A 12,770-nucleotide genomic window follows, 5' to 3' on the forward strand; every position below is an offset into this window, starting at 1 on the left:
ATTCTTTTAAATACATAATTTTTACTATGTATCTAGACATAATGTATATCTACGTGCATATCAAAAGCTATGTATTTAGAAAAGCCAAAACGAATAGTAATTTGGGACAGAGGAAGTACTTGAGATGAAAACTCGAAAACGGTTGATAAAAAAAATTGCCAATTTCACTATTAACTACAGTATGATAATAAAAGAATTTAAATTTTAATACGATAATGATCGGAGATGATATCACTTATATGGTTGTGCTGTCAATTGCGGTAGCTATTTTTATGCTCTTCCATCCATACTAACTATTAAGAGCATGCTTGGTTGGGCTCCAAATCCTACCGGCCAAAATTAAAGCATGCCGATAAACTTTGGCGTTTGTTTGGATTCAAAGCTAAAAAATTTTGCCTGCCACATTTTGGCGCCTTGATCAAGTGCTATCCTAAATTCTTGCTCAGGTTCTGGTAGATTTTTTTTTGTCATGTACACGTTTTGACCTAGCCTGGATTTCGCGAGGCAAATTTTGGTACCCAACCAACCAGGCTAAGAACTTAATCGGTTGCCTAACCAAGCAAGTTAAGAGCTTGATTGGTTGGGCACCAAAATGTGCCAAATCAAAACTAGGGGAAGCCCAATAATTTTAGCGCCCGCTTGGTCCAAATCCAAAAAATTAGCATGCTGAAGTTTATCCTGCCACGCTCCCATGTCCTTCTCCCTTACTGTTATGCAAGCTGCATGTTCTAAAAATATGTGAATATGTGTGCTAGTACAAATCATGAGCATTGGCATTTGTGTTTTGGCATCAAACTAATTGGGGATCAAAATTTTGACTATTACATTTTAGCACCCAACCTAGTGTTATTGTAAAACTTTTAGATTTTGTTAGGCAAATTTTGGCACAGCCATGTTTTGGCCTGCCCTAGTTTTGCCAGGGAAAAGTGCCTAACCAATCAGACCCTGAATATTTTATTTAAATGTATGCATCTATATTGTAGGCGAGATGATCCGTGCTATCAAACATTCAAACACGATAATTTGCTTTGCCAGCCTAGTAAATCATATTTCACGATTCCTCGCAAAAACAAATATCATCTTTCACGATGTTCCCAGCCACAATTACGATAACGAAACGGACGTTCCAACAGAACCACCGCGGGCCGAACGGGGAACCGCCGCTGCTCTCCGCAACACAAGAGGGGAGGGCATCGCTTTCCACCTGGGCAGCACAGCAGCAGCAGAAGCAGGCCAGCACCAGCAGTGTGCCGATCCCACCAACCCAAACCACTCCCCACCTCACGCTCACGCACGACCCCCGCGCGCGCGCACTCCAGCAGGCAGTAGCTCCCCCTCACCGATGGCCGCGCCGGCGACGGTCCCGCTGCGGCAGCTCTTCGTCGACGGGGAGTGGCGCGCGCCCGCGCAGGGCCGGCGCCTCCCCGTCATCAACCCCGCAACCGAGGCCCAGATCGGTGAGATCCCGGCGGGCACGGCGGAGGACGTGGAGGCCGCTGTGGCCGCCGCGCGGGCGGCGCTCAGGAGGAACCGCGGCCGCGACTGGGCGCGCGCGCCGGGGGCCGTCCGGGCCAAGTACCTCCGCGCCATCGCCGCCAAGGTACACACGCACGCACGCACGCTGCAGTCTTTCCTGCGCACCGCAATATTTGCTAGCCGATTTTCAGCGAGGGATCTGTGGATTTTTTTTATGTCGTAATTCGAAATGGATTGAGCGTGTCACAACAGGTACTGAGGTAGGAGTAGTACATTTGGTTAATTTCTGTGCTGTCACTTGCGGTAGCTATTTTTATGCTTTGACGGGTATGATTTGGTGACTGGATCTGAGCCCCCGTAACGGTAGGAGTGAACTTCTTAGTACTTGTGCTATATTTGTCTGTGACCCTTCCTCCTTAGCTTCTTCATGGTGCATTCACTGACCGATCGTAGGTGCCTCAATATTGCTTCCGTACTCCTGGTTACTGTTATATCTACAGAATCACAGAAAGTACAGATAAATTTTCAATTCTAAACCTGTCTAACTATAGCAAATCCTTATGTTCCGTTTTTGGTGTGAATGGTCTTCTGCTTTCCACAAAACAGGGTGGCTTGGCCTTTTTAAGTCTGAGCTCGAAAGTCCAAACACCTCAAACGATCTTCCTCTTTGAACTTCAATTGGGGGAGCGGGGAGCCTTGTAATGTTTGGGTCATCAAATTTTTGTTGAAACATATTGACATATATCACGTTTTGCATGTGAAAAATGTCTTCTTATTCAGATAATCGAGAGGAAACCTGAGCTGGCTAAGCTAGAGGCGCTTGATTGTGGGAAGCCTTATGACGAAGCAGCATGGGACATGGTATATGACACACCTTATAGAAGTGTGCATTTTTTTCCAGCTTGACATTCTGATCTGTTTGCCACTTCTTTTATCAGGATGATGTTGCTGGCTGCTTTGAGTACTTCGCGGATCAGGCGGAAGCCTTGGACAAAAGGCAAAATTCACCAGTTACCCTTCCGATGGAAACTTTTAAATGCCATCTTCGGAGAGAGCCTATCGGAGTTGTTGGGCTTATCACTCCTTGGTATTTTAATTTCTGCCCCATCTCACTGTTTTTTGTATTCATGATCAAAACACTTGGCCAAGTGGCATGTATTCAGTAATACAGTTTCATTTTTTCGTAAGATCTCAGAGTTGTATAGTGGAAAAGCTGAATATTCAAAATTAAAACCACACACACAGAGTCTGTTAAAGCTACTTTACATAACTTCCCTCATCATTGGTCTGAAATATTTCCAATTACCCATATTTTTACTTCCTATACAGTGTTGAATATCATCTGTCCAAGTTAATTTCAAATTTGTTTTTCACTTGCATGAATCTTTGGCCAATTTCACTAGTACTTGTTGTCAGCAGTGTGCTTTGTTGTAGTAAAAGTGTTGGTTTTGCTTCTTAAGCCCACTATTCTGCTGTTGTCCTTGTTCGCGTATTTGTTGTATCTACATTGAATGTGCTGTTTCTCAGTAATTGATTTACTTCTATTTTTTTCCTTTATATGTTCTTGTATTACTTATTTTGACCCTAAACTATTATACTTTGTATTTGTGTTGCAGGAACTATCCGCTCCTGATGGCTACATGGAAGGTAGCTCCTGCTCTGGCTGCTGGTTGTACAGCTGTGTTGAAGCCATCTGAACTGTCATCTGTGTAAGTATTAGCATGTTATGACATGTTCATGCAATTAGCAATGGCATTTGAATCGTCTACTTTTAAATTACCAGGACTTGCTTAGAGCTTGGTGATGTCTGTAAAGAAGTCGGTCTTCCTTCTGGTGTCTTGAACATTGTGACTGGTTTAGGTCCTGATGCTGGTGCTCCTTTGGCAGCGCACCCAGATGTTGACAAGGTATAGATGTTTTCCATATAATGATATAATCATGTGTTAGCATGGCAGATCAATGAAAAGGACATTCCTCATAGCATGGGTTCACTGTGTATTTAGGTCTCTTTTACTGGGAGTTTTGAAACTGGTAAGAAGATTATGGCAGCTGCAGCTCCTATGGTCAAGGTTCGACCCAAATGTTTGTGAATTTATGTTTCATTTCTAGTAATATACTGTGTCATACGTTTTTCTCTTTTAGTTTATAAATTACATAAGTATGATTTGAATACCCTTTTGAATTTAATTTTTCTTAATATTGCATTTTTCTTGACAGCCTGTTACACTGGAACTTGGTGGAAAAAGTCCTATAGTAGTATTTGATGATGTTGACATTGAAAAAGGTACATGTATATTCTGAGGCTTACTAAATTACAAAATTTTGTTGGTGTGTGGGGATTATTGTAATTTGCAAAAGAACTTATGATAAGTTAGCCACACCCTCAAGGCCATTCATTGTTATATGGGCTTTTTACAGACTTTGTAGACCCAGTGCATGCAAGTTGAATAAAATCATCTCCGGCTTCTGCGACCGCATACATCCAATAAAAAAATGAAATGAAAAGTATTTGATGCAATATGTATATGTTGCATGATTTCATCTTTCATTGTCGATCCCAAGAAATTTCGTAAGGACTGAACTTATGTGGAGAACATAAGCATTAGTTCCAAGAAAGTATATTTGTGACTGTGAGTAGCTTCCGTTAGTGGATGCTAACACTTCACTGATTGTGGATTGTGCTATATCACCATCATTGATCCTTCCTTTTAAACTTAAACAGCTGTTGAATGGACTCTGTTTGGGTGCTTTTGGACTAATGGTCAGATTTGCAGTGCAACATCTCGTCTTCTTGTCCATGTAAGTGTCACGTGTCATTGCTGGTATTGTCTCTTGGTATACTTCACAAATCACAACTTTATATCTATCAGCCATAATATATTTCTGGAGTGGCATTGCTTTAACTTTTTCCCTGCCATTAATTTCTGATTTGAGAAGATTGTATGATGTCAATATTACTTCACTGAATAAATAGCAGTCTACTATGTTCTTTACACCTGCTTTGAACAATATATGAGTGTCCCATTAGTTAAGATCTAGGTTTGGGGCTTTGGGCTATTCCATGACCTGTGTGTGTTTTGGTATGGTGCATATTTATGAAGTATATTCACAATCACATTGATTTTATTGTTATTTTAAATCAACAATGGCAACTTACCACTCTATATTACTCTTTGAAATCAAAACTCAGTTATGGAATCATGTTATTTTCGTCAGTATCATACTAATCAAGTTCTATGTCCAATGAAATTGCAGACAAAAATTGCCAAAGAGTTTAAGGAGAGGATGGTTGCATGGTCCAAAAATATTAAAGTTTCAGATCCACTTGAAGACGGTTGCAGGCTTGGACCAGTTGTTAGCGAAGGACAGGTACTACAGTCTACATTTTAACTTTATCTAAATTCAAGCAAGTTATCATTTGACAAGGCCATGTTTTGTGGCTTCTTTCTAATTTGAGAGTTTGGCACTTCTGAATTAGTGTCTGTACATTCTTGTTCTTGCTAGTTTCTACAGGATGTAGTCCTCCCGTTTTGAGAGGACCTGTGTTCAAATGCACTTACTGGCATGACCTTCTTTAGGTTTACTATATTATAACATCCCTTTTTACAGTAAGGACTGTAGTATGGATTAATCATTAATGTTTATGGTCCTATATAGGGCATTAGGCAAACTGAGCGATAGCTCAGTGGTGTGGCTGGTTGTGTTCGTGCCCACTGACCGGGGTTCAAACCCCGGTACTGCACCCAAGAAAAACTCCCCTTGCTTGCGGCTGCAGTGCGTCGCCGGCCCAGGTAATGGTGCGCTGCGCCGGCTTGGGTAACGGTGTATGCTGGCCCAAGTTCGGTTTGGCCCTATGCGGGCATGGGCTAGGGTTCGGGGGGTTTTCTCGACCGGGGTCATACTGTCCCTTCTTAATGCAATGCCATGGGGTGGTTCTTCCCCCACCGGTCGAGTTTTTTTTATGTAGGGAATTAGACTAGAAGGAAATGGATACCCTAATCACCAGCGTCTTTGCAACCATATACATAGTTGCAAATTGCCTCATTGCTTTATAGTTGTTCTTAGGAGTCTTACTCCTTGTTTTTTTTTTTGCATTCTCAGTATGAGAAGATTAAGAAGTTCATATCAAATGCTAAAACCGAAGGTGCTACTATTCTGACTGGGGGTGTTAGACCGGCGGTAAGGCTCAGTGCATTTGGATTTACAGTGATCCACATACTATTCTGAGATAGAACTAATTTTTTATGTTTTTTAACAGCATCTTGAGAAGGGGTACTATCTTGAACCCACAATTATTACTGATGTAAGCACATCAATGGAAATTTGGAGGGAGGAAGTCTTTGGTCCAGTCCTGTGCGTTTATGAATTTAGCACTGAAGATGAAGCCATCGAACTGTCCAATGATACACAGTGAGCTACTTGTTTTTAGCATGGTTTCAATGTCCCCTGCAGGCTTACAGCTCATACATAAGTCTAGCATATGAACTCATTTCACTATTCCTTTTTGACAGTTATGGCTTGGCTGGTGCTGTAATTTCCAACGATCGCGAACGATGCCAGAGATTAGCTGAGGTATGCACAAGTGAAGGGTTTTACAGTATTTGGCGGGTGACTTGATGACTGCATCGGACTGATATTCAGATTTCTCATTTTTACCTACCCTCTACCTCTGTCCATATTAGTTGAAAGTTGGTATTCTTGATGCCATGGCACACAAATTGACTTTGCGTTTCAACATAGAACCATGCAAACTTGCTCTTAGAACTGTTTCGCGGTATTTCTACAACACATTTCTAATGAAAACTTTGCCCAACAGGAGATCGACGCTGGATGTATCTGGGTAAACTGCTCGCAACCCTGCTTCTTCCATGCCCCATGGGGTGGGAACAAGCGCAGTGGCTTCGGACGCGAGCTCGGAGAAGGGTGGGTAGCACGAATGACAACATTTCTGCGACATCAGACATCAAATAGCTGATGTTATGACATCTAACTGACACCTTGCTTGTGTTGTTTTTTCGCTACAGGGGCATCGATAACTACCTGAACATCAAGCAGGTCACGGAGTACCTCTCTGATGAGCCGTGGGGATGGTACCCGGCCCCCGCCAAGATGTAAAGCTGGCACTGATAACTTTTATCTGTCCCATTGGAAATCCGGAATAAACGATGCCATGCGACGAATGAACCCGTGTAACAAATGGAACATATGACACTCTGAAGTGTTGCATCTGAGGAATAAAATTAGATGCCCGAGTTCAGTTTTACTGTACGCTTGCACTTGCGACGTTATGTGTGCATACTGCATAGGTTATTGTTTATGTGAGCGTTGGATTATTTTATTTTATTTTATTGCGAAATGTGAGACGTTGAATTCGTCGTCGCAGCATGCCATTCGTATGTGCCAACATTGTGGGTATGACTACGTGACAAGAAATCTGTGCCTCGGTCCGTTCCTCCTCGCCGAAGAACGGCTGTATCAGGATGGCGAAGGCGAGGCATAGGCGTGAAGACGTCGTCGTCGATCTCTGGGCTACGTGGTGGGTGACGTTGCCTCCCGCGATGTCGCCGGCGGGGAAGCAGTTGGAGAGGTCGACGGCCGGCATGGCGTTGGCGTTGGCGACTTGGCGTCGAGGCGGCGGAGCGTGGCGAGAGGCCGTTGTCGTAGGCGGCGTGGAAGCGCGGGGGGGGAGGGGGGGGGGGGGGGGGGGGGGGGGGGGGCGGCGGTGCGAGTAGTCCATGGACACGACGGCGGCGCCGAGCTCGCGGCAGAGCCTCCGGTAGAGAACGTTCGTCCTCGTAGCGACATCTGTCAAGCCATCCAGCTGAGCACCCGCAAACCACTCGGTGCTCGAATCTCAACAGTTCACACTGCTGCTCACCTCCAAACATTTACGTAAAACTGATTTCTTCCGAGATAAGAAAATCTAGATCAGTGTGCCCTGTCCTTGGACAATTTTAAGAACTGGGCCAAGAGAATACCTATATGTGAGCTCACTGAGCCCAAAACACTAAGCCCGTGAGCCCATGAAGCCCACTGCACTACTTTTGTTTTTGTTTTTCTTTACGTTTGATCCAGATTCCTACGATTCATGTTTTTCTACAATTCAAAATGCACCCAATTCAACGTTTGGGAATTTCGCGCCCGGGATGAAGTTGCATGGGCCTACTGCAAGAAAGGCATACGCGTTCCCGTGCGAAACAGTTGAAATCAATCCCACTGGGGCATGCAATGCAAGGATGCAACGCAACACAACCCTCGTGCTCCCGACCGTGGCAGTTGGCCCCGCCCGCCAACACAACAACCGTTACGTTCCAACCCAAAGGCGCCGGCGCGCCGCGTTCTCGTGATCGTGCAAGTGCAAGTGCAAACCGGCCACGGGTCTCCGTCCCCTTTCCTTCCACCCCGGCCGAGCCGGCCGCTGCTCGCCCCCTTGAAATAGAGCCCAGGCCTGAGGCCACTCCCCGCCGGCGTCCCGTGCCCGACTCCAGTTTGGACGCACCCGGGAGGACCTGCTCTGCCGCCCGCCTGAGCACGCACGCCGGGTCCGTCGCTGGCGGCGGTCCTTAAAAAACACGCGAGCTCGTTCGGCGCGGCGCGGCGCGGCGAGAGCCGGAGCATTCGTATTTCGTCTCGACGCGGCGGCCCGGCCTCACGGGCCGCGAGCCACACGCCCTCCCACACACACGCACAGAGCAACCAGCCAAGGCAAGCGAGCAGAGCTCACGGGGCGCGCGCAAAGGCAGAGCCGCCGCGAGAGCTAACGGCCAGCCCGGCCCGTTGGCACCGCGGCGCCCGTCCTGCCGATGGCGGCGGCTCTGCAGCCACGGCGGGGGCGGCTCCTCCTTTTCCTCGGGCTGCTGCTCCACGCCCTGGCGCGTGGGGCCGTCGAGGCGGCGGCGCCGTTCCGGGCGAGGGACGTGCTGCCGCTGCTACCGCGGCGGCTGGCGTGGCAGCTCATGGGCGCCACGGCGCACAGCGCCGTCGACCTGCTCCCGTCCTTCGTCGGCGCCGTCGCGCCCGGCGGGGCACCGGCGGCCTGGCGTGGCGCGTGCTTCGCGGAGAACGAGGCCGTCCTCAGCCTCACCCCCGGCGCCGGCGCCAGCGCGGCTGGCCGCAACGGGACCGGCGGGGGACTCCACGGCAACACCAGCTCCGGCCTCGGCGGCGCCGTCCTCCACCTCAAGGTGAGGTGCCTGTGCCCCTCACATTGCCTCGAATCGCCAAGCTCTTTGCTAGAGGCAGGCAGCCAGCCACTGAAATTCCAACTCGAGGTCGTAATGACTTATTTCCCTTGGATTCCTTATTCCACCATAACCCAGGTTCCGAATTCCATTTAGTTTAGCTGAATTTCTTATTTCTCCTCCTCATTAACAAACACATTGCCTTTACATAACTGCATGATCTGATTGAATTTTGATTGAGAGTTTGGTACTGAAGAGAGACAAAAGAATTTTTTGGAATACTGAACTGATTACTGCAAGAAGACAAAAGAACACACATGTTTGGAACACGGATAGAATGCCCACAGATTATCGCACATTATTGGTAGCCTGGTCGGTGGCAGACAATATAAAGGCCAAATTGCCAGTGTGCATGTCCATATCACTCCGTCCTCTAGTGCACAAATGTGAAGGCATGGTTCCTAGATTCAGCTTTCGTTTTTCTTTGGACCAGCTGTTGAACATCGGCACTTGGTAATTCTCACATATTTTTGAAGGCCATTTATCAGTTCTATTACAAATAAAAATGACAATCTTTATACAAAAGTCGGCATACTTGATGAATTGTTATCTGACCAAATGTTTCTTTCTGGAAAAATGTAGACTGCTTCGCCTGAGAGCTGGACATGTATGGATCTGTATGTGTTTGCAACTCCATACAGGATAGCCTGGGATTACTATATGAGATCAAATGAAAATCACACCTTTGAGATTAAGGCATGGGAGGAAGCAGCAGAACTGGAATATGTATGTTTCTTCTGAAGGTTGACTTCTCTTTCTTTTACATCATCGTTCGGTATCCCTCAGGAATCCTAATACTCAATATTCTGCACCAGGTAAAGCAGCATGGCATTGCCGTCTTTCTCATGCCATCTGGAATGCTTGGGACGTTGTTATCCTTGATTGATGTCGTACCCCTGTTTTCAAACACCGGTTGGGGTCAGGATGCAAACTTGGCATTTCTCCAGAAGCATATGGGAACTTCATTTCAGAAACGTTCTCAGCCCTGGTCTGCGAATATAAGAAAAGAAGATGTACATTCGGGTGACTTTTTGGCCCTTTCAAAAATCCGAGGACGATGGGGTGGATTTCAGACATTGGAGAAATGGGTGACCGGTGCATTTGCTGGGCACACTGCAGTTTTCTTGAAAGATGAGAATGGCACCCTCTGGGTTGCAGAATCCGGCTATGAAAACAAAAAGGTATATCTATAAAATCTTTTAGTTCAATGGGTAACGTAAGAAATCATACCTACATGCTTTAATAATAACTGTAATAATAAAATACAAAAACTTGATTGAGCCTTAGCTATGTGATTCTGATGCAGCAAATCTTCGGTGAAATCTCCTGTTTTATCTATGGTGAAGTGATATTAGACAACCAATAACATTTTCAACCCTTCTTTTTCCCCCTCATTGGTTATTTAGCTTTTGCATAAGCATAACCATAAACTCTGCTGATTGATGTGGATAACAGTTTTTGCCATGCATTTCCTATATAAGCGTATAATTGATTTGACTGATGAAAGGGCCACATTATACACCGTCTTCTTTTATCTCACCAAGTTAGGTGGAGTATCTAATCTAAAACTGTATAATCTAACTCGATTAGATCTGTGCTTATCCAAAACAAGGTGGATGGAAGATATACACTTTTGATGTTAAGTTTGGATACATATTATGTTTGAATTAATCCTGGGCTCATCATAAATGTTATATCAGAGAAAGGAACTCAGATGATTTGTGTATGTGAAAGAAAATTGAACTTATAAATTGCAAGAACTTAGTAGGACATGAATTTCATGATCCTACAATTTAAAGGCACTTTATCATATTAATAGTGTCAATTTTCAATGATATTTGGCAATAATGACAGGGTGATGAAATCATTAGTATGACTCCATGGGATGAATGGTGGGGAATGGCACTTAAAGACGATTCAAATCCTCAGATAGCACTTCTGCCATTGCATCCAGATGTACGGGCCAGATTCAACGAAAGTGCTGCGTGGGATTTTGCCAGAAGCATGTACGGAAAACCCTATGGATATCATAATATGATATTTAGTTGGATTGACACAATGTCAGACAATTATCCGCCTCCCCTTGATGCTAACCTGGTATTGCTCTTTGTCTTGGGTAAAACTTAGTAATAAGTGCTTCACTTTCTTCTTTGCAACTTGCCTTTTGCAGCTTGGAGCTACCTGTTGCAGTATCAGTCAGTCACCATTCATGTTAGTTTTTTGCATTTCCATGTTCTGAGTGACATGCATACATATCAAAGGTGCATGTTCAATATACTACCTATCACCATGAAAGTAGAACAGGAAGTGCTCTTAGCCTCTTAGGAAGTTAAAAATTAAGATTCTAAATCTACATGGAACTTACAAGCATTTGGGGACCCTGCTGTAGATTCCTAAGTGAAAAGTTTCCTAGGCAACGCCCGGTGAAAATTTTCTCTTGGCATCATAAGATGTTGTGTATAAGACTGAACCGAGACAGATATAGTACATGGTTTGCTGAATAAGTTTGGAGTGATAGAAAATGTATAATCGAATAGTATGGCTTTTCTTGTTCGAAACAAGTACACTGCCCAGATTCTGTAATTTACAGCTGTAGGCCTTGAGGCACTAGGTTCTAATATAGACCGAATTTCCCATAATGACCCTTTTAGTTAAAGATTGTCTATATTTTTGTGTGTATATTTATCCGTTTTTTCCTATGCATATCCTTGCTTAGGGTACTGTATTCCCTTATTTGTGTTTTTGTTATGCTGCCCTGTTCGGCTCATCATAGTCTGTTTCCAGGTAATGGCTATCATGTCAATGTGGACCAGATTGCAACCACACTATGCTTCTAACATGTGGAACGAAGCCCTTAATAAACGACTTGGGACCGAGGTATATAATAATACTGTAACGTATGACTTAATGAACTGATGGGGATATTCAGTTTTGTCTCTTATGTATAGTGATGTCTGTGGAATCCATTTATGTTTTATGGTTTGGTAGTATATCTTTGGTAAGCATTGTTCTGCTGCAGCTTGCTTGAACAAATGGAATGGTTAGGCTGTTCACTGGGGTTTGGATCAGAGCTGACTTGTGGTTATTCTGCCCTGAAACAGGGGCCTGTCCTGGCCAATTGACTATATTCTTCTTTGATGAAAGATGTCTTTTCTTTGGAATTGGGAGCTACTAGTAGTTTACTTGAATTTAATACAATGCAAGCTGTCAATTGGACCAAATTTCAGCTAACTGAAGAAAATTACCTCTATGTATATGCTTCGACGCAGAAATTGGACCTTCACGGGATCATTACAGAGACCGAAAGACGTGGCTTGTCTTTCAACCAGCTGCTCACCATACCCGAGCGAGACGACTGGGAATACAGCGATGGCAAATCGACGACGTGCGTGGCCTTCATCCTTTCGATGTACAAGGCGGCTGGCGTGTTCGCTCCTTTCACGGAGTCGATCCAGGTGACAGAATTCACAGTAAGTGCTCCACCCTCCTCTCACCCTCTTCCTTAACAAGGAAACTAATGCTGTGACTGCTGGAGCTGTTGAGTGAGTGTTCGCTCCGTGTTCATATCACTCATCTGGATGTGTTTTTTCTGTTGAAAAAGATCCGGGACGCGTACATGCTGAAGGTCTTCGAGGACAACCAGACGCGGCTGCCGGGGTGGTGCAACGCGGCGGCGGACAGGCTCCCCTTCTGCCAGATCCTGGGGGAGTACAAGATGGACCTGCCGGAGTACAACACCATCGAGCCCTACGCCAACATGAACGAGAACTGCCCGTCCGCGCCGCCCACCTACAGCCGCCCGGCGCGATGCTGACGGCCGCCGTGCAAACCGTGTACTAAGTGTAAATAGACTACGCACGCTGCGTGTGCAGTGCGGTGGTCTCGCTGTATGTGCGGTGATCATGTTGGCTGTTGTTCAGGCGCCGATTCTGTCGTTCTTGGCCGCTGTAAAGTAATTATCTGAACGTACAGATCATGTGAATAATTGGAATGACGATAGTACCGAAGAGCTTTATTTTTTCCAAAACAAAAGGAGCTTTGCGTGTTTGGACT

The 12,770-nt window shown here is 45.3% G+C and overlaps 2 protein-coding genes across 2 annotated transcripts; both read left to right on the forward strand.

Moving 5' to 3' along the window:
* Window positions 1–1,225: 1,225 nt before the first annotated feature.
* Window positions 1,226–6,739, forward strand: LOC117861442 (aminoaldehyde dehydrogenase 1a). The gene is made up of 14 exons (XM_034745002.2): window positions 1,226–1,600; window positions 2,257–2,337; window positions 2,415–2,563; window positions 3,093–3,185; window positions 3,260–3,383; window positions 3,480–3,545; window positions 3,694–3,760; window positions 4,199–4,275; window positions 4,732–4,845; window positions 5,578–5,655; window positions 5,735–5,886; window positions 5,988–6,048; window positions 6,293–6,399; window positions 6,501–6,739. The coding sequence occupies exons 1-14, from the start codon at window positions 1,343–1,345 to the stop codon at window positions 6,589–6,591; spliced, it is 1,518 nt and encodes a 505-aa protein (XP_034600893.1). The 5' UTR covers window positions 1,226–1,342; the 3' UTR covers window positions 6,592–6,739.
* Window positions 6,740–7,919: 1,180 nt separating this feature from the next.
* LOC117859629 (uncharacterized) lies at window positions 7,920–12,724 on the forward strand. The gene is made up of 7 exons (XM_034742789.2): window positions 7,920–8,660; window positions 9,300–9,443; window positions 9,533–9,898; window positions 10,572–10,814; window positions 11,502–11,594; window positions 11,987–12,187; window positions 12,319–12,724. The coding sequence occupies exons 1-7, from the start codon at window positions 8,280–8,282 to the stop codon at window positions 12,529–12,531; spliced, it is 1,641 nt and encodes a 546-aa protein (XP_034598680.1). The 5' UTR covers window positions 7,920–8,279; the 3' UTR covers window positions 12,532–12,724.
* Window positions 12,725–12,770: the final 46 nt, after the last annotated feature.

The sequence above is a fragment of the Setaria viridis genome, chromosome 6 (assembly GCF_005286985.2).
Source record: "Setaria viridis chromosome 6, Setaria_viridis_v4.0, whole genome shotgun sequence".
NCBI lineage: Eukaryota > Viridiplantae > Streptophyta > Magnoliopsida > Poales > Poaceae > Setaria > Setaria viridis.